General features: G+C 42.3%; 1 protein-coding gene across 1 annotated transcript in view; it reads right to left on the bottom strand.

Annotated features, from left to right (window-relative positions):
- Positions 1 to 23,057, bottom strand: part of LOC137504048 (sulfotransferase 6B1-like) — a 42,239-nt gene that overhangs the window by 12,141 nt on the left and 7,041 nt on the right. Inside the window, exons 3-6 of the mRNA XM_068231971.1 lie at positions 19,701 to 19,790; positions 16,418 to 16,544; positions 7,188 to 7,282; positions 3,094 to 3,250 (exon numbers count right to left, since the gene is read on the bottom strand). Coding sequence (XP_068088072.1) covers positions 3,094 to 3,250; positions 7,188 to 7,282; positions 16,418 to 16,544; positions 19,701 to 19,790 — 469 coding nt within the window. The remainder of the gene's footprint in view (positions 1 to 3,093; positions 3,251 to 7,187; positions 7,283 to 16,417; positions 16,545 to 19,700; positions 19,791 to 23,057) is intronic.

The raw sequence follows: 23,057 nt of genomic DNA, 5'->3' as shown, positions 1-23,057 counted from the left end.
TCTGGCTATCTAAACTTGGGGGGGGATCTAATATTGCGGGCACATCTCGCTACTTATACTGGGGCGACCTACCTAATACTGGGGGAATGTCTATCTATTATGGGGCAGGCAGAATTGGAGGGGGGAGGGGCTAAGTTTGAAATATCTGGTGTTGGAGAATCTTGGCTGACCCTGCCAGGGGAGCATATGGAGACGCTGTTAGGCTTTCAGTGAAAATATTTTAAGGGAGGGGTCAAATGGGGAAATGTAATAGGATAAAATGTAATAATGGCGATGCAGTTAATATTATAATAAAATATACTGTTTAACCATGCCCACTTTAAAACCACACCTTCTTTTCAGACCAGATCTACCGTACATAATACAATTATTAACCTCCCCAATAACCTTTTCTACCTAGTTTTTACAATGAAAAATACTTTTATTATTTTTGAATTTCAAAGTGAAAAGTAAACACTGTAGCAAAAACCCACCTTTATTTCAGAATCAAATATCATCGTAATAAATTGTGACAGGAACATCATTTATGTTTTGTGATAACTGTGAGAAATAGCCAAATAAAATTAGTGGTTTTTATCTACAGTAGCACTATTTATTATTGTACTAGAATTGGTGAAAACGGAGAAATAATGCATTTTTTCTATTTTATCTTTCCTCTGTTTCTGTAATGATCCGCTCAGCTGTCTGCACAGGCAGACAGCTGTTTGACCATTCCTTGAGTCTGAGGGCTGCAGGTCTCTGGAAAAGAGACCTGTCTTTGCTTTGCAGGTTTCAGACTTGCTCTGTCACTGAGGAATTTGCATACACTTGTCATGCAAATTGCCTAGCCGCCTCCTTTGAAGGTTTTCAGTATAAATACCATGTTCTCCCAGGATCCTTTGCTGGTCATGATGGTTTGTTACTGCTAAAACACTCCTGGAGTGTCAGCCTTGCTATTGTTGCTAATAGATTATCTTAGAGTATTTCTGGGAACTGCACTAGGCATTCCTTCTAGTGTAGTCAGGTTGTATTATTTGTATTGCCTTGTTCTCCCTCTCTGTCTCGTTTGCCTTGTCGTCAGCGGCGGTTGACAGGGAATCGTTCTGTCTGTCTGGGAGTGTAGGCCAGAGCTGCGGTTGCTACTGGCTGCTCCATCTGTCTGGATTGCATTCGCACCAGTGGTAGTGGCAGTGCTTCCTTTTGTGTTCTGTCTTAGGGGTGCTAGCCAGAGCTGCGGTTGCTACTGGTTACTCCTTCTGTCTGTCTTGCCGTGTGGATCGCACTCGCTCTGGCGGAAAGAGCAGTGGATCCTGCTAAGCCTATTCCTGTACTCGGATCACACTTGCTCTGGTGGAAAACAGCAGTGGATCCTGCTAGTTCTGTTTCTGTACTTGGATCACACTTGCTCTGGTGGAAAAGAGCAGTGGATCCTGCTAGTTCTGTTTCTGTACTTGGATCACACTTGCTCTGGTGAAAAAGAGCAGTGGATCCTGCTAGCTCTGTTTCTGCACTTGGATCACACTTGCTCTGGTGGAAAAGAGCAGTGGATCCTGCTAGCTCTGTTTCTCTACTTGGTTCACACTTGCTCTGGTGGAAAAGAGCAGTGGATCTTGCTAGCTCTGTTTCTGAACTTGGATCACACTTGCTCTGGTGGAAAAGAGCAGTGGATCCTGCTAGCTCTGTTTCTCTACTTGGTTCACACTTGCTCTGGTGGAAAAGAGCAGTGGATCCTGCTAGCTCTGTTTCTGTACTTGGTTCACACTCGCTCTGGCGGAAAGAGCAGTGGATCCTTTCTGTCCTGTCCCTGAACCCGGATCGCACTCGCTCTGGTGGAAGAGCGGTGGATCTTATCTGACCTATTCCTGTTTTCCGTTCGTCTGTCTGTCTGGAGCAAACGCTTGCGGTTGCCTGAGGTAAGGCAGCCGTTTAGCAAGCGTTCCTGTTATTTGTTCATTTGTGTTCATTCGTTAGTCAGGGTGGCGTGCTTGTCTCTGTTGCGCTTATTGTGCGGAGACCGCACCGTAAACGCGCTTGTCGCTGTTGTGCCCAACGCGCGGTGACCGCATTTAGGTATTGCGTTTGTTATTTTCGTTGTCATTCTCATTGTATGATATGCTGTGCCTTTCACTCTGCTCCTGTGTTTAACCTTTACTCTGTCTTGTGTCACTGTTGGCAATCGCCACTCTTGCGCTTGCATTCCCACTTTGATCTTCGCTGTTGTATGTCGACCGTCGCCGGGTGGCGACTAGATTAGTAGACATACATACATTCTATCTCTGTGCTCTCTCCCTCGAGAGAAACTATCCTGCTCTGTATTGCCCCATTACGTACAATCCTTATCTGGCATCTGTGGCTGTGCAGAGGATCTGTTCATCTGCACTCCACAGCTCCATCTCCCGGCAGGAATTCCCCTCTACAGGAGCATAGCACCATTGCTGGGTCCTCTCCGATTATACGCTTGTGGAGGATTTCCGCAGTGTCAGCGCGCGCATCCTGTGCGCTAACCACGGAAATAATTACACAGTCGTTACAGTTTCCCATTAAAATGTGTAGAAAAGTAGTCTTGGAAATGTGTGTGTGTGCGTGTGTGTGTGTGTGTGTGTGTGTGTGTGTGTACGTATGTATGTATGTATGTATATAAATATATATATATATATATATATATATATATATACATACATACATACATACATACATACATACATACATACATATATACATATATATATATATATATATATATATATATATATATATATATATATACATACATACATATATACATATATATATATATATATATATATATATATATATATATATATATATATATATATATATATATACATACATACATACATATATATATATATATATATATATATATATATATATATATATATATATATATATATATATATATATATATATATACATACATATATATATATATCTCACTTAGGTGTCATAAGTAGGGAAAAAGTTATTGTTGATTAAATAGGGACATAGCTGAACCGTCAAAACTGCTCGGGTCCATAAGGGGAAAACAAAGTCTGGTTGCGATTTGCGAAGTGGTTTTTTAAATAACATCTGTTGAACTTGAACGCTCAATACCTTTTCTAAAAAAAGCATTTCCAAGCTTTCCATGCGTAGCTTCAGATTTCTCTTTCATGGATGTAAAAGATGTCTGCTCTTCCACTAGAGAAATTTGCTCCGGAGACAAAGAGAGTCTGAAGAAATCCGATATTTTTCTCAGCTGTGTTGGAAGATCCTTAGAGTGAAATAAAACTGATGATGAGCCAGGCTTGAACAAAACATTATTTTTTATTTACTATATTTATGAGGCTTAAAATAAAAAAAACGAACAGAAATCCCTTGTTTATGATGTCTCTGACCATGTATTGACACATAGAGACGTCATAGAGACTTCCTTGGCTTCCCACACAGGGTCAGATCGCAGGGTGATCCCAATCAGGATCAGTATTCCCCTATTATAGTGCCAATGAGAAAGTGCATGGATCCATGCACTGCACTGCAGCTTTAGCAATAATTTGATCAGAATTATTTAAACCTCCTGAACCTTCATTGATTTGTAATGGTCGGTGTACTAAAAAGCCACAACATAGAGATGCAGAAAACCAGTGTATTCATTTATATCCAGTGATTAGCCATTGACCAGATAGTACAAAGCCAATGTATTTATTGGGATCTAGTGAATAAACACAGATCAGACTATAATAGCTATTGTTGTTTGGTCTGTGTCTATTCACTGGATTCCAATAAATGTATTGATTTTTAGCATATCGATTTAAAGGGAATCTGAAGTGAAAATAAACTTATGAGATAATGAATGGTATGTGTAGTACAGCTAACAAATAGAACATTAGTAACGAAAAAAAAGAGTCATATTTCCAGTACCGGAAGAGTTAAGAAACATCACTGGTTATCTATACAAATGAGCTTCTCTGAGCTCTTAGACTAATTTAGTCAGAGAGCAGTGCTATTTTCTGAAGCACTTATCTCAACCTGTCTCTCGCTGTTTCTTGTTTGTTTAAGGTTTTTTTCTGCCAGTAAGTTCAAAAGGATTATTAGCTCTGCTCTGTTTTATCATTTAAAATACATATGGCCTCAATTCACTAAGGTTCACTCCTGTCTTTAATAACTCTTCAGAGCTGTTTTACAGTTATCACAATTATATCACCATGGTGATAACTGTAAAACAGCTCAGAAGAGTTATTAAAGACAGGAGTTAACTTTAGTGAATTGAGGCCTTAAATTGTGATTTGTAAACTGCAAATATTAGATAATGATACAATGCTATAGAAAACCAGCTATATAACTGAAAATAAAGATTTATTTGCTACTAATGTTCAATAAATTATCCATACTACACATACAATTCATTATATCATAAGTTCTTTTTTGGCTTCAGTGTCACTTTAAGTTGCAGAACACTCCTTGCAATTCCATATTTCTGGAGTTGCCGGTGCTGGCATCTACCTGGGTCCTGCAGCAATGGAACTGATGTGGGGCTGTGAATGTTTCTCCTGTAAAATCATTTCAGGTCGCAAGTATCCCACCCTCACTGAGCCACAGGATTGCATGCAGACACAAACAGATTTATTTGCAAAATGGACCACTATCACAAAAATGTTAACATTTAAAATACATGTAAACACATACAAATAAGAAGTACATTTCTTCCACAGAGAATGAGCCATAAATTACTTTTCTAGTATCTTGCAGTCAGTTTCAGTTGGTAGTCGTGATCTGATAGGACAGGTTTTGGACTAGCCCATCTCCTCAAGAGGGGTTCTCGAGATTTTCTTTATTTTCAAAAGCACTTAGGCCCGGTTCACACTTGCGGTGGCCCTCCGGAATCGCCGTGCCGGAGCCGCACCGCCTGCAGAACGGACGGAACGGACGCACGGCATAGCAATTAAAGCCTATGCGTCCGTTCACATGGGTCCGTTCTGCAGAACCGGAGCCGGACCGGATCCGGGCCGGATCCGGACTCCGGCCTCCGTTCCAACATGCGCTATTTTTTCATCCGGCCCCTCCGGCAGCCGTATCCGGGGCGGAGCCGGACTGCACCATCCGGCCAATACAAACAAATGGGAACCGGAGGCCGCACAACACACTGGCTGAGAAATCCGGATCTTCTACCCCACTTCCTATGCGGATTTTTGCGGCGATATTGGCTGGGGACACATGGGCAAGCATTTTGGAGTGGAGCAGCACGAGCTGGAGGTGTTGGCAGGATGTTGGCAGCATGTCGGAGGTGGAGGTGAGTGCTAAACAGCAGAGGGCCTGATTCCACAGGTCCCCCTTCTGCTGACCTCCCAGACCCCAACATTTTTTTTTTTTTTTACGTATATTTTGCCAAACGGATCCGGATCGCATCCTGATTACCACCTGATGCAACCTGACCGGATCCGGATCGGATCCGGATCAGAACCGTACGGTTCCGATCCGGATCCGGTCCGGATCCGGTCAGGTCATCCGGTCCGTTTGGCAAACAACCGCTAATGTGAACCGGGCCTAAATGAATGGCAGTTGCTCAATCCAACTGCTAAAAAAGGGTGCAGGGAGGCTGGCCAGCATCTTTACATAAATCCTTTTCAAGGAGTGTTTTGTCAGATTTCTACTAGCTACAGTAAGTGACAGCAAGATGTATTTTAAATTTTACAATTTTTCGCAATAGTGGTCCCTTAAACTGTAGAACACAAGAGAATATGTAATATGTTCTGACATAACTCTGAGAAGGGCACAAATGTTTGCATAACTAAAAAAAAAATCTCATCCAGTAGTGGAGCCTTCAGGTGTACTAAATTGATTCTTAATCAGTAATATAATTCTAATGCATCCATTTTACCCACCTGCACAGATTTTAAAAAGGCATTAGCAAGTTGCAGCTGCCAACAGGACCTGATAACTTCCCAGAGTATGGAGCTGCACATCTATCAAGCTAAAAGAAGCCAATAACCCTGGAATTATTATCATCTCTATATATAAAATCGGATGTTTGTGTGTGTATGTTAGGGTTGCAACGGTATGAATTTCCACGGTGTGATAACCGTCAAAAGAAATATCACGGTATTACGGTATACGGTATTACACAATTATTTGGACCCAGGCCGCCTCCTTAACCACTTAACGGCCGCCTAACGCAGATAGGCGGCGGCTGGTCGTAAGTGGATTTACATGGAAACGTTCCATGTCAGTTCACGGAGGGTGTCTCCGTGAACAGTCTACGAGACTCCGATCGCGGCTCGCAGGCGAAATGTTAACACGCGGGGAAGAAATCCCCTGTGTTTACATCCTACAGCGCTGCCGTAAAAACACTGTAATTTGGCTGCCAGCAATAGCTGGAAGCTGAATTACATCTTTCACCACTATCCATGATCTCTGTGGACATACACTAGGGTTGCTGCATATGTATTGTATGTGTGTATGTACCGCCATTACCCGAAATCGCCCTGACCGATTTCAACGAAACTTAGTATATAGAGCCTTTACTACTTGGGAAGATATGTTCTGGGATTCTGATGTCACTCTTGCACACCTTGGCAGAACCACAAACCACCAATCAGATTTCACCTATTCACGTCAAAACACAATTAATCACATTTCTTTAGATAAACTGCTTCCATTCACTCCATTCCATAAACTGCATTCCATTCATACATTGTTGATGCCAGGAACCTGAAACCTCACAAACTTGGCTATTGAGTAACTGCTTGTCAAGGTTACAAAAAATCACTGGGAAAATGTAAATTGCAGCCATTCTTACACTGTTAATGGCAGGGTTCTCAAACTTCGCACAGGAAGTCACTGGGTGGCTGAGATTAATATTCAGGAAAGTGGGTGGGGCCTCTGAAAGCCCATCAAAATCCACCTATTGATTTTCAAGGGGTATATAATTCTTACACTGTTAATGGCATAGGCCACAAGCCTGGTACAGTCGGGGTGAAGCCCAATCAAATTTGTTTCATTTAAATGTGAAATTTTAAATTATTGACACCAAGGACCCCGAAGTGGGCAGAGCCAAGAACAACCAAATACATACCCGGGCAACTGTAGCTATCCCAAAAACTGTGCAATAATGGTAAAACACATCATGGAATCAGTGTAGAACAATAAATGCATTTATTCCAAATTACAAAAATAAGGGTGGGGTTGATGGGAAGCTTGGAAACCTAACTTACCAATTTCATCTCTTCAAATGTTACAGCCATTACATTGTGTTCTTCAGTGTGTTTGTTCCATGCCACTAGATAGTCAAAGTAGGATCCATACACAACTAAAACACACAAATGAAACCAGTGATCAGTATTGCAGTGAGAAGTCTCAGGTACGGACTGTGAAAATAATTTCAAGAGTATGAGATCAGAATCAGCTTAAACTGCAAGCGATAATGTGCTTTAAAAATGTTTCCTCAAATTCAAATCTGCACTGATTTACTAATTTACTACTGAAAGCCAAGTTAGCAAATGAAGGCAGCAACGTGTTTGGGGACATGCCGCACCGCAGGAGCTTTAACCATAAGGGTCCTGTCCAATGCTGCAATAGGGGACTCCCATTAGCAATAGGGTGGTGTGGGCTTGCCGTTTTGTTCAGTGCCAAACTTTGCATTAAAGTGACACAGAAGCGAAAAAAATGATATAATGAATTGGTTGTGTAGTACAGATAATTAATAATACATTAGTAGCAAAGAAAATAGTCTCATATTTTTATTTTCATATAGTTTTTAACATTTAGTTTATAACATTGCATAATTCTCTAATATTTGCAGTTTACACACTGCACTAAGACTACTATCCCACCAGGACGTTGAGTTTTAGGGGACGTTATGGTCGCATAACGTGCCCCTGGTGGTGTTGGATGTGGACGTCAGAGCGAGCCGCGTTGTGCAGCTCGCTCTGGCGTCCGTGATGCCGCGATGCGTACTCTTGGACGCATGCGGCATCATGTGGTCCCGCCAGTCAATCGCTGCACAGAGTGACACCTCCTGCGTCATCAGCCGGAGACTCTGCCTGCAGGCTCTCACTCTTTTCCCCTCTCGCTCCGCCATCAGCTGGGTGGGGGGAACACTCCGCCAACAGGCTCTTGCAGTCGCTCTCTTCCCCTACGCGATGGGAGGGGGCGTGGCAGGACGGCAGCACGAGAAGTTCAGAAGATCTCCACGGCACCATCCACAGGAAGTTCAGAGGGCCATAGTCAGCAGCAGCCACACCAGGTGACTTGGTGCCGCTGCACGGGGATCTCTGCTTGGGGTTATGAGATGGGGTTATGTAATGTGGATAAGAGGGTGCAGAGAGTGTGTCACGGGAATAAAGAGAACATCTGTCTGGGATACAGGGAGGAACAAAGCATACGTTGTGGTTACAGGATCAGCAGAAAGAGTGCCTCAATGGGTTGCAGAGAGTGTCTGAATGTGGTGCAGAGAGTGCCTGAATGGGTTGCAGGGGTGCTGAGTGTCTAAATGGGTTGCGGGGGTGCATAGAGTGCCTGAACAATTTACAGAGTCTGCCCGCAGGCTGTCGCTCTTTCCCTCTACCTCCGCCTAGCATGTCATCAGCTGGGTAGATGGCAAACTCCACCCACAGGCCTGTCAGTCAAGATGAGTTTGCCAGTTATCAAGCCTTTAGGGCTAGGCTTAGGAATTATAAGAGCCCAGCCTCCTTTGCACAGATAAAGTCTCAATGAGGTGCACGCCATGCGCATGCCATAAAAAAATCGTGAACAAATCGAAATCGCAATTTATGACAGAAATTTTGCAATTCAATCTTTTTCTAAAATCGTTCAGGCAGGCCTACCAATCAGGATCAAGATGTAAATAAGTGGACCTGATGGGAGAGTGCTACTCAATATGCAGACCACTCCCCAGGTATCCACATTCCACCTCCTATTGGTCGGCAGAGTTCGCGAGTAAAATTCCTCCAGTGCAGGGGACGGTGATACAGCCCACATAATATTTGCCACAAGGGCACTTTAACATACAGACTACCCAACTAGAATCGCATGTAAATCTATCATTATTTTGTATTTCTTACCACTAGAGGGGGTGTGAAAATGTGTCATCTTTAAAGAAAACCTGAACTGAAAGTTAAAAGTTAAAATAAACATACACAAGTCATACTTACCTCCCGTGTAGTCTACTCGTCCACAATCTCTTTCTCCTCTCGCGCATTTTGTTTGTCCATTGTGATCAAGGGAATTCTCCGTACTCCATTTTGAAAATGGCCATTACCCCATAACAGCTTTCTGGTCAGCACACTGTTAAACTGTAACATCTCCCACTTGAGCCATAGGGAAACATGGACATTACGGGGCACATCAGTTGTCCACTCAGCTATAACTGACAGCAACTGATATATAACTGACAGCAACTGATATATTTCAGTTCTGACAAAATGTTGTCAGAACTGCAAGGGATCTGTGAGGCTTGGTGGTGTATTCTCCACAGTCAGCATGCAACGCATGCGCTGGCGTGGAGGAGGTACACACACTAGCACAAGGAAACAGGCTATCCCTAGTATAGTGGAGGGGAGGACTGACTCCAATAGGAGATTGTGGCGCACAGAGCCGGTGCAGATCTGACAGCCACAAACAATGCTTTCGTTATAACGTCTCAGCGCAAAGTAGCGCTGAGCGCATAAACCAGAACTGAGGAGATCAAGACAGGTAGACAGAATGAACGCTTGCTAGCTAGCGGCTACTTAGCGACAGCAAGCGTCCAAAACCAGACAGACTGGAATGAGGCAGCCAATGCGATGCGGCGATGGCGTGCCTCACAAAGACAGGACAGGATAGTCAGAAAATAGCAGGATTAAGATAGATGAACGTAACACAGATAAATATACAATAAGTATGTTTTCCTAGCGTATTACAATTACAGCTATCAATGAAACTATTTGTAACGTCTGACTAACATATGTATATATCGGCAATGAACCGATATATGACATAAGCAGGAACGCTGACTAGGAATGGAGTAACACAGGGAACAGGACTCAGAAGGATTCGCTATCTCTTCGCAGAGATAAACGCAATCCACAAACGGTAACAGAACAGGATTCAGAAGGATTCGTTATCTCTTCGCAGAGATGAACGCAATCCACAAACAGAACCAGGAGCAGGGTAACTACCTCAGTACGGGTGGTCACGGTACGCGCAACCTACCAAAACGTGCTGGAAAGCTGACTAACTGCACACAGGATATAAACAGTTCGTGTACGTATACATCAGCGACACTGATGTATCAACGTAACACAAATACAAGGAAAATAATAAACGTGCTGGTATGCATATATATTGGCAATGAACCAATATATGATGCAAAGACCAGCAAAGTATCTTTATAACAAGAAACACGATCGGGGGCTAAAGCGACAGCAAGGCAGGCTTAAGCTGAAGCTATGAAAACCCAAGGAAACCCTGCAGGAAGCAGATCTTTATACTGAGGTCATCCAATGGGAGCAGACATGCAGATTCCCACACAGGTGAATAATAATCAGTCACAAGCTGACAGCAGGGAAAGACAGACAAAGCTATGCAGCTTGCATGGAAATAGATCAGAACTGCCTGAGCTGCAGCACTACTACTTCCAGTAATAGCTGCTGCAGCAGCGATCATTACAGTACCCCCGCCTTTAAAAGCGGATTCCAGACGCTTTTCAAAACTGAAATTCCCAACAAAACAGTCTGACTGATAATTCATGATGACCGGGACAGAATCAGTCCCCACAAGACTGGACCCATCAGAACCAGAACCTACAGAACCATGCCCATCAGTACTACAAGCTCCAGTGTGACACCCATCAGAACCATGATTTCCAGAAGAAAGCCCTCCGAAACTCCCTGAGCGATACCCACCGCCTTCCAGGAACCGTTCAGAAACGCCAAAGCCTTTGCAATGCCCACCGTCACTGTCTTTACCAACACAAAACCCACTGTTGAACCAGTCCAAGGCACCAGGACAAGTTTTCTCAGAGACCTCCCAGAACACCTTGAAGCTCCAAAGAGATCCCCATAGGTCAGAATGCCCCTTAGGCTCACATGGAGAACCATCAAGAACCCCTATGGAACCTAGGGCAATTCCCGAGTCAGGGCCACAAGGACAAACATCAATATCAGGGCTTTCAGGGACCAGAACCATCTCTGGGCATGCAGGCAGACTGGCAATATCAGAACGTGTTCCCACTAAGGAAGCATCAGAGCACGCTAACACCTTAGACACACTTGGGCATTCTGGCACACAAAGAACATCTGGGCACACCGGCACAAGAGAAACCTCTGGGCATGTCAAGGAACTGTGAGCCTCAGGGTCAGCCAAGACAGGACCAAAACCAGGACTGGCCAAAAAAAAATCATCATGACTAAACTTCGCAACTACTGGACTTTTACACGAGAATGCTGGATCAGACTTAGATGTCGCTGATTCCAGCAAAGTCAGTAACAAATCAGATTCAGGGGCACTAACAAGACAGGACAAATCTTCTGATGTATGCACTGAACCAGATAGGGACTCCACAACTACCTCTGGACTGGGCAGAGACTCATTTAATACACTGGATTGGAGCTCATGAGGCGCTGCAGAACAAGTCAGTATTGCAGCAGCCCCCACTGGACTAGGCAAAACTGAGGAATTCCCTGGACAGGAAGGGGACTCTGGAACCTCTGCCACAGCGGCCAGAGAACCAGAATCTTTCAGGATACAGGGCTGGGTTTCAGGAACACTCATCAGACCGGACTGAAATTCTGAGATTTCTATTATTTTGACCAGAGAATCAGAATTATCCATGTTACAGGGCAAGACTTCTGAAACATTCAGAGGACAGGGCTGGAGTTCCTCGGCTGTTACAACACTGGAGAGGGACTCAACATTGGTTAAATCAGACTGTGTACAGGGCAAGGTATCTGACACACTTGCTGACGAGGACAATATTTCAATGGCTTCTGCTTTGCTGGGCAGAAATTCATCAAGTTTTATTAGAGCAGACTGTAATTCCAAAACAGCTGCTAGACAAGTGAATATTACTGCAACACCAACTGAGGTAAGCAGTGCTTCAGCCTCCTCTGCTAGAGGGTTTAAAGTATCCAAAGTACTGGGTGAAGCATAAGACTCTGCGACCACAGCTTCACTGGACAGGATCACTGAACAGTCCATATTGCAGGGCAAAACCATGGAAGCACCTGCTGGACAGCATAATGATTCTGTGACCTGAGTTTCATTGGAGAGATCTACTGCACAATTCATGGTACAGGGCAAATTTATTGGAAAATTTTCTGAACAAGGTAATAATTCTGCGATTTCAGGTTCACATAGCAGATGCTCTGAGCTATTCACAAAACTAGAGCGAGGTGTAGAAACAGGAAGATCAAGACACAATGTTTGCGCATCTGAATCACCATTCATTTGTAAAATTGGAAAATTCAGATGCTGGGGTTCTGAGTTTACTAGACAGGATTGCTGGGACTCGGAAACTGATGTAGTGCATCTATTGGCATCTGCTGGATCAGACAGGAGTTGAACTTTATTAACACAGGTAATTTCTGCAGAAGTGTTTGCAGAGACAGGCAAGATTTTTCTGGTGTCTGTTTCACTAAACAAAGAGTCATGAGTACTGGCTAGGCTGGACTCGGAAGTCAGCAGGACCTCTGGATTCTCTGCTGAGAAATTTGCGCAGGGCAAGGTTAAGAATGTATCAGTGGCTTCTGTTTTACTGGGAAGTAACACTGAGTTATCCATGGTACAGGGTGGAATTGCAGGAACTTCAATTTCACACAAAAAGAGCTCCGAATCACCTGCTGAATCAGCCAAAGGTGCTGAAGCAGGCGGGTCAGAACGCCAAATTTGCGAATTCGGAGTCACATAAAAATCATCCAAAATCAGTTCCCACACATCAATCAAGGGAGCCACACAGTCATACCTACACACACCAGCCTCTATTAGGTTATAGGCTGACTTAATGCATGCGTTCAATACCATTTCACTTTTTGCACTGTAAAATTGACAAAATGAACTTGAATCATTCTTCCATTCACAGACCAGGGCTTCCATCTCTCCCCTCTCGAATGGAGGATCCCATGCATACTTAACAGCGAAACATTTAGGCTGATCACAGTCTGCAGATATGATTGTGGCAGGCACATGTATAGGGTTAATTAGCAGGTGATTGGCAGATTCCTTATTCTTAAGAATCTCCAATACCTGTAGCAAGTGTTGAACTGTAGTGTATGCAAACTTCCCTTGGTTCACAAATAAGTTGATTTGTTCAATACTCTGTAATATCTCATCATAATCATACTCAGATAATTCTTTTAAACAAAAATCTTTATTTTCCCTAGCCAGGGAGGAAAGTTCATTAGTAGTTTCATAAGTCCATTTAACTCCCCTGAAAGACAATTGCATTTCATTATCTGTTAATGGCAGAATCTCATTATAGGTCTCAGTCGCTAAGGATAACGATTCTGCAGATTGGACACGTTTCTTAGAACGTTTGCGTTTTGCCTTTGACCTTGCGGTTTTTGGTGATTTATTCAAAGCTGCAGGAAAATTATCAGTAACACTTTCTGCTTGCTGCTCATTCTTGCAAGCAATTGAAGGAGCAGCTGATTGGCCTGCTGCCAGGAGTTCATTAAGAGGAAAAGGCAATGGATCTATGCGCAACCAGTTATGGATCACAAACGCTAGAAATTCCAGCGGTCTATCTTTCAAATCGGAATGATTGAGAACATCAAATGCCCACTGGAATAATTCCCCTTTAAACAAAATATAACTTAGTTGGAGTGCCCAGGTTGAAACAGGAGTCGCTTGGAGATCAGGATTGGTCAGGAACCTGGCACATTCAGAGAAAAACTCATTTTCTGTTTCAGAGCTAAGTTCTTCAAATTTCTTAAAGGAACAGGAACCATAATTAACAGTGTCATACTTTCTGGGAATCCCCCCCACAATGGGGATTGGTAATGGGGTTTTCATAATGTGAGGCTTGGTGGTGTATTCTCCACAGTCAGCATGCAACGCATGAGCTGGCGTGGAGGAGGTACACACACTAGCACAAGGAAACAGGCTATCCCTAGTATAGTGGAGGGGAGGACTGACTCCAATAGGAGATTGTGGCGCACAGAGCCGGTGCAGATCTGACAGCCACAAACAATGCTTTCGTTATAACGTCTCAGCGCAAAGTAGCGCTGAGCGCATAAACCAGAACTGAGGAGATCAAGACAGGTAGACAGAATGAACGCTTGCTAGCTAGCGGCTACTTAGCGACAGCAAGCGTCCAAAACCAGACAGACTGGAATGAGGCAGCCAATGCGATGCGGCGATGGCGTGCCTCACAAAGACAGGACAGGATAGTCAGAAAATAGCAGGATTAAGATAGATGAACGTAACACAGATAAATATACAATAAGTATGTTTTCCTAGCGTATTACAATTACAGCTATCAATGAAACTATTTGTAACGTCTGACTAACATATGTATATATCGGCAATGAACCGATATATGACATAAGCAGGAACGCTGACTAGGAATGGAGTAACACAGGGAACAGGACTCAGAAGGATTCGCTATCTCTTCGCAGAGATGAACGCAATCCACAAACGGTAACAGAACAGGATTCAGAAGGATTCGTTATCTCTTCGCAGAGATGAACGCAATCCACAAACAGTAACAGAACAGGATTCAGAAGGATTCGTTATCTCTTCGCAGAGATGAACGCAATCCACAAACAGAACCAGGAGCAGGGTAACTACCTCAGCACGGGTGGTCACGGTACGCGCAACCTACCAAAACGTGCTGGAAAGCTGACTAACTGCACACAGGATATAAACAGTTCGTGTACGTATACATCAGCGACACTGATGTATCAACGTAACACAAATACAAGGAAAATAATAAACGTGCTGGTATGCATATATATTGGCAATGAACCAATATATGATGCAAAGACCAGCAAAGTATCTTTATAACAAGAAACACGATCGGGGGCTAAAGCGACAGCAAGGCAGGCTTAAGCTGAAGCTATGAAAACCCAAGGAAACCCTGCAGGAAGCAGATCTTTATACTGAGGTCATCCAATGGGAGCAGACATGCAGATTCCCACACAGGTGAATGATAATCAGTCACAAGCTGACAGCAGGGAAAGACAGACAAAGCTATGCAGCTTGCATGGAAAGACATCAGAACTGCCTGAGCTGCAGCACTACTACTTCCAGTAATAGCTGCTGCAGCAGCGATCATTACAGGATCATTGTCAGAAGAAAATGGTGAGCTTATGAGAGGAACTGATGGCAAGGTAACTATTTAATGTTCATTTGAAGTTACCTCATGTGTTTATTGTAAATAATTTTACTCAGTACAGGTTCCCTTTAATCAAGCTATTACAAATGTGATAATGAAGACATCGAAAAGTGCCACAATGTTTAGGCAGTCTACGTTTTGTACTAATTTCAGAATACATCAATTTACTACACATTGATGGGGCTCTTTTGTGACATTGTAAACATCTTTAATATGTGTATTGCATGATTTTCAAGCATTTAATAAACTAAGATTAATATTTGAAGCAGTACGGATCTCTTCAAATCATTTGCCGATAATTAATAAGATCGGGGATGCCCAAGACTCCAAATGGGAGCCTTTTTGCTGCAATTTACAGTGAAAGTAACAAGGCACCCAATTTACTGAGGTAGCGTTTGGGCCCAAATTACCTGCTTCGCAATTTACATGCACAGACAGCATACCCGCCATTAGTAGACCCCAATGTATCAGTCACTGAGACATTTGAGTTGCCTACCAACCCTATATTATGCACACTGCCTGTATTTACAGTATGTACCAATATATGTTTCTTACTTTGTACAGTGCCATGGAAGAGGTTGGTGTTATTTAAAGGGACTCCAAGCAGTGCAGTAACTATGGAAAGATGCATATCATTTTGAAGCTCTCTTTCTCTTCTTTCCAACGATATATAAACCACTGCCCTACGCCTTTTCGTTTTCACGATTTCGATTGCACAATTAACGAAAACTGAAAGGCGTAGGGCGGCGGTTTATATATCATTGAAAAGATGAGAAAGAGAGCTTTAAAATGATATGCATCTTTCCATAGTTACTTGTATTACACAGGACGACACTTTCTCCAGTGTCGGCAGCTCCATTCAGCACAATGCAATGAAATACAAGAAACCCACAGGGATATAATTACAAACATCATGCTGGTAGGTGTGAGGATATAATTAATTAGTTGTGGGTATGCTTAAAGGCATACCCACAGGCACTGCTCAGAGTCCCTTTAAGTCAATAGTAATAGCAATAATGATAGTAAAGTGGTTAACAGTATTTCGGCAAGTAAGACGTTTCAAATATACCATGTAATCGGCTGTCTACCCAGAGTTCACATTTAATACATTAAAATATTTAAATATATTACCATTTCCCTGTATAAAGTCCTTGAAAAATAAATCCCAGGATTGATAGGTGGGCAGTGCAGGCATACTGTTATAAAAGTTGTAAAAGGAGACTGCTGCATCTTTAGGGTTGCGAAGAACCAACAATGTCTGAAAAAAAAAGTAAAGATAAACTTTAAATTCTTCATAATATGCTATGACAAATGTTCCCAATCTGAAAATTATAGCCCTAATTCACGTAACTGGATTTTTCATCCAGGTCAAAAGGGGACCTTGATGAAGCTATTAAAAAAAACATATTTTTTAAATAGTCATTTACATGACCCAGAGATCTAATTCTAAGCACAAAGCCTGGAGATGCCAGGGGAGTGGGGATTTCTCTTGACAATGACCACCTCCTCTCTCTCCAGCTGAGAATGATTAAAGGGAACCCAGTACCCCTTTTTATCTGGTTTCTAATAGCTATAGGAGCTGCCATGTTTCAAACCTCTTCTAGCTGCCCATTATTTATCCAGGGGAAGGTGTGACGATGGCATCTGTGACCTCTGTAAACCTTTCAAAGAACAAAAAACTTTCATTAGCAAGGGGGGGGGGTGGTTTACTGTAAACCACCACCCCCCCCTTGCTAATGAAAGTTTTTTGTTTGCTCTGCTAATGTGTTCAATAAAAGAATTTCATCAGTTCTTATCTGCCTATCTGCCTGAGACTTCTGTGGTTGGGCAGGCCTTGGAAGTAGGCTGATAAAACCATCTGCTAAATGTTTTTAAATGTAAAAAGAAGAGGTAAAATTGAAGTTTTTTTTATATTAATGAGCCACATTGTTGATATGCATATTAAATGTGCTAATGAGATGTCCTTGGTAATAAAAATTGTGCTTGGTTCACTTTAACTTTGAGCCCAGTGCTCAGTGATAAACATTTATACCTACACAGTGTATTTAACATAGCCACTAGCTGGATAGTGTATTAGTTAAGGGTTCTGCCTCTGACACATGCGATCAGGGTTCGACTCTTGACTCCTACTGTCAGCACCTATTCAGTAGGACACCTTGGGCAAGACTCTCTAACACTGCTACTGCCTATAGTGAGCACCCTAGTGGCTACAGCTCTGGCGCTTTGAATCGGCCAGGAGAAAAGCGCAATATAAATATCTTGTCTAACATGCACCTTTGCTCAGCCTGCAATAAGATTCCATTTCTCACTGCTCTTATTTAACTTTTTAAAAAGATACTGTAGGAAATGTAAATGTATTATTACACAACACATAGGGCACAGAGGAACTAAACAGGAATTGATTACATTTTTGGACTGTAGTTACAGTGCTGGTCACAAAGAGATAACCTCTAAGCAGCAACACAGAGGAGGTGAGCAGAGTCTGCTCAGTGCTCATAGTAAATGATTGGCTAGTGGATCTCCCAGCTGCTCTCTGACTACCTCACGTGGATGATGATGGGACAGGATAAATAATCTGGATGGAATATAGATGGCTGCAGTCCAGCCAAGCAGCATCTGACATTTTTGATTCACAAAACTTTTTTCTCTCTTTATCTGTTTTATACAATATCTACTTAAAAACTATTTAAGCATTTAAAAGCAAAAACTAGAACAACTATGGTGAGAACAACGTAATATAAGGTAATATCATAACTTATTCAGGTACAACTTTTGTAACTGATTTTTTTTTTTGCTTAAAGGAGTTGTCAGGGGAAATATACTAAAATGAATGGTACTTACCGGGGGCTTCCTGCGCAGTCCGCTCCGGCCCACGTGGCAGTGATTGACAGCGCCGATCGCGCAGGCGCAGTACAGAGCGACCTCCAGGTCGCTCTGACGTCATTGCCAGGGACCGGGTCAGAGCTCCGGCGAACGGCTGCGGGCAGAGCTGCGGCGAGGGAGGTCCTGGGTACTTGGGGCTGGAGGAAGCCCCCGGTAAGTACCATTCATTTTACTATATTTCCCCTGACAACTCCTTTAAGGGGGGGGGGGGATTATTTTATAGTTAAGGTGAAAAATAAGTAAGGACAGATAACTCATGAGATAACTGTTGTGAATCAGCCCATGAAGTCAGCAATGAAAAACCAGCCAGGTAATAAAACATGAATAATGCAAAATGCTTTTAGTGCAATGTATAGCAAATTATAATAATTTCCAGACAGTATGAAGTAAAAAAAAAAATTGCCTGAACTATCGCTTTATTATTGTGTTTTAATGTAAACATCATTCCGACTTAGAACTAAGGAAGTGGCCTACAAACAGAGGATGCAACCATGACCAGACTTCAGTCCAAAATGCCTGGCTGAGGTCCCTTTTCAGTTACCGATACCACTGCCTTCCTCCTACCACTCATTTGAGAAACCCACAGAGGGAGGTGGATGAGAGGGTGGAGGGGGCTAGAGAAGGAACATTGATGGAGCACAGAATACCTAAATCTATGTGCTCTCTGTGATAATCATTAGCATTAGGATTTAGGAAAACATGGCTGTACTTTTGGGAAAAGATGAAGGGCAGAGCTATGAGGCGTGAGGCTCCACTCCCGACCAATACCAAACTAAGTAGCTTTTGAAATTCACCAAGCAAATAAAAGTAGGCAAGGCTCCAATGTAAGTTTTAAACTAGCAGTGTCTGGATAGTTAAGAGCTCTGCCTCTGACACAGGAGACCTGGATTCAAATCTCAGCTCTTCCTGTTCAGTAAGCCAGTACCTACCATATTCAGTGAGGGGACCTTTGGCAAGACTCCCCAACACTGGTACCACCTATAGAGCGTTCCCTAGTGGCTGCAGCTCTGGTCTGTTGAGTCCACCAGGAGAAAAGCGCAATATAAATGTTATGTGTCTTATCTTGTCGTGTTCTCCCCTCAAGCACTTGACACATAATTGATATGGAGCAGCAAAACAAACCAAGGACAGCCAGAGTACCAGAGAGGTTTAAGCAGCAGGGAGGAACAGTAAGTTGAGGATTAATGCTATTCCAAGCACAAATAGAAGTGATCAAAAACAGCATAGCAGCAATAAAGAGTTAATACAGCAGATGAAGGAAAGCTTCTGTTGGATCTGTCTTAGCTATATAATTGTCGAGCCCTGGCAACCTTTCCACATATTACATTTAAAGTGGGCATCAGCACCAGTTTCAATGACTCACATTTCCAGTACGGAGCCCATGAAATGCATATTTTTTAGTGTTACTGATCATTTTGATTTCCACTCACCATTTCCAGCTGGAAAGACCCAGATATTACTGCAGCACATTACACGATTAGTTCAGCAGCCAAAGCTATGTCAGTGTTTTAACACTGACAAAAACACTTACCTTTACCTTCTTCTGAAAAAAAGACTTTGGAATACTTTGAACATTCAAGTGTGTTGAAATTATTCTTGGTGAAGGTCGGTCTTTAAATCTCTATAAGAATTTGAAAACGTAAATCCTGTGAATGCATACCATGGCATACCATTATTTTACCATTATTATTTTACCATATTTGTGAGTCTTATTAGAATCCACAGATTTAGCTAAACTCCATCCAAACAGCTAAATATGCATTGGAAATACATAGTTACAAACTATAGTTAGTTGGGTTGAAAAAAGACATACGTTGGGTTGAAAAAAGACATACGTTGGGTTGAAAAAAAACCTTACAAGGCTTGGGCCAAATAGCCCTAATGGTGCCCATACTTGATACAATTTTTTCATTTTTTTCAATTAGATAATTTTGTTCAATTATTCCATTAGATCGAATATAAAGATTTTTCCAACATGCCTGATCAGATTTTTATTGAAAAAAGGGTTAATTGATTCCTTTTCTTTTTTTTTTTTTTTAATAAAAAAAAAGGTTTTTTTTTTTAAACTTTCATTTGATTTGATCGTTTTGGTCGAATAAACGGGAAAATTGAAAGATTGTATTGTACTGTGTATGGATGGATACAAAAAAGGGGAACAAAAATACTTTCCCAACTCCAGGTGGCAATCAAATAAATTCCCTGAATCAGCATTGCTGGGTATTACCTAGCAATTATACCCATAAACGTCCTTTCATGCAAGGACGGCATCTAAGCCCCACTTATACACAAATCTAGAATTTGCCATAACTACTTCCTGTGGTAATTACAGTACAGGGAAATATCTAACCTGCCCAAATATACACCTAGTCTTGTGAATGACATGGCTTCTTCCAAAGCAATCACATCTTAAAGGATACCCGAGGTGACATGTGACATAATGAGATAGACATGTGTATGTACAGTGCCTAACACACAAATAACTCTGCTGTGTTCCTTTTTTCTTTCTCTGCCTGAAAGAGTTAAATTTCAGGTATGTAAGTGGCTGACTCAGTCCTGACTCAGACAGGAAGTGACTACAGTATGACCCTCACTGATAAGAAATCCCCCTTTTTATCTCTTTCTTGCTCTCAGAAGCCATTTTCTCCTAGTAAAGTGTTTTATAGTTGGAATTTCTTATCAGTGAGGATCACACTGTAGTCACTTCCTGTCTGAGTCAGGATTGAGTCAGCCACTTACATACCTGATATTTAACTCTTTAAGACAGAGAAAGAAAAAAAAAGGAAAACAGCATAGTTATATGTGTGCTAGGCACTGTGCATACACGTGTCTATCTCATCATGTCACATCGGGTATCCTTTAAGGCCCGAACACCTGGGAAACATTGTCCAGGTCTTCTGCCAAGTACCCTATGTGTTATGCATTGAACATTAAAGTTTTAAGTTTTTGTTGTAACTCTTCAGCTGTCTTCCTGAAATGTGTCTTAATGTGATTAGTTGCAGTTGCCTGAAACTGCCGGTATTAAGAAAGAAGGTAGACTATAATGACGTAGATATACATGCCATGTAATTTTCTAACCTTGCAGCTTTGCAAGCAACTTTTTTTAAAATTACTTCTATGGTGCCTGTTATTATGTAACTTGGCCCTGCTTACCAGTTTAAACTGCAAATGCTGCTGTAAATGGAGATAGGTGGGTGGTCACCATATGCAAAAGAGCAGAGAGACCATGCAGTTTTAAAAGGCTTGAAGGTGCAAGACATTGGAAATTTTATGGTGGAGAGGTCAGGGGAATGAATAAAGAAGACACTTCTGCAACCATTTTATGCTATGATCAAGTCCCCCAACACATTTTTGAATATTGCTTTTAAGAATTTTGTGCTAAATACTGTAATTTGTTTGCAGAAACAGCAGCTACAGAACAATCTTCCCACTGTTTGTATACCTCTAGGTACTCTTTCGAAGGTCTATAGGGTTAAATTACTGCATTTTTTCCCTTGGGCTGTAAAAATTGAAAGGATGCCTAGCCAGTATGTTTTGTTTTAGCTTCTCTTCTCAAATGGTCATTAAATATGGTACTGTAAGGCATACATACATTGCAGTGTGAGTAATGAGTCACAAAAAGTTCTGTACATTTTTTAGTATGGGGGATAGAGGTCCCCAAGGAGGGATGGGGACAGGGGCGTATCTGGGTAACATGGAGCCTATGGCAAACACTGAAATTGAGCCCCCTTCCCCCAGGTCAGCGCCCCTTTCCTTCTAAGAACAGCATCCCTTTTCACATACATCTTATGGCTGCTTGTGTTTTTGGGCGTGGGATATTGCTGGTTACTTTTTTGGAAATATCTCTTCTTATTCCCTCTGTCCTCTTTTCTAACACTAAGCTAAGTGCGCGCTACATACATAAGTTACGGTAAGTAGCCATGTTCCCCAGAAAACAGAATACATTTGATCTGTGGTCTGAGAGATGAGGAAGGCACTGGAGTAGGCATGGGGGCACAGCACAGGGGCAGTCATGGCGCACATGGTGCTGTGGCGCCCATGGCATTAGCCATGCATGCACCCCGCTAGATACGCCTCTGGATGGGGAGTATGTGGAGTAATTAAATTATAATAATTGCTGTAGGGGAGAAGCATTCTGTACTGGTATTGGTGCGTGGTCACCTAAAAACAAAGCCCAGTTGCTTTATAATTATTATTTTTTAGTTGTTACACAGCTCTGACATCTTCTGCAGTGTTGGACAGAGTATATATAGCCTTGTCACTAACTGTCCCTCATGGGGATGCACAACTCCCTACGAAGATATTGGGGGTGCAAAATACTTCAATTTTTTTAATACTATATAGGGGTGGCTGGATAGTGTAATGGTTAAGGGCTCTGCCTCTGACACAGGAAACCTGGGTTCGAATGTTGGATCTGCCTGTTCAGTAAGCCAGCCCCTATTTGGTAGGAGACCTTGGGCAAGTATCCCTAACACTGCTACTGCCTATAGAGCGCGTCCTAGTGGCTGCAGCTCTGGCGCTTTGAGTCCGCCAGGAGAAAAGCGCGATATAAATGTTCTGTGTGTGTGTGTTTTTATTATACTACTTGGCTTTTATTTGGAGGACATGCTGCTACTACTTGTTTTGTTAAATTTTGGGAGGAACAAGGTACCCAGTTGTTGTTTGGAAACATATTCGCTGACTGATTACCATGATTAATTTCTTACATGCCATGCTTCATTTTATCTTGCACACAACCATTTGTAATGTTTGCCATAGGCACCGATTTCCCTAGGCAAGCCACTGGGGAGGGGCTGGGGTTCGTGGAAGACTTCATTATTTTAATTGTTTTTAAAAGTTTGTATACTCTCTGTACTTTTTCCAAGGATTGCAGTAATATATATATTTATGT

Source organism: Hyperolius riggenbachi, chromosome 4 (genome assembly GCF_040937935.1).
Source record: "Hyperolius riggenbachi isolate aHypRig1 chromosome 4, aHypRig1.pri, whole genome shotgun sequence".
Classification (NCBI taxonomy): domain Eukaryota; kingdom Metazoa; phylum Chordata; class Amphibia; order Anura; family Hyperoliidae; genus Hyperolius; species Hyperolius riggenbachi.
Note: the sequence above shows the minus strand (reverse complement) of the source record. Positions and strands in the feature narration are given on the sequence as shown.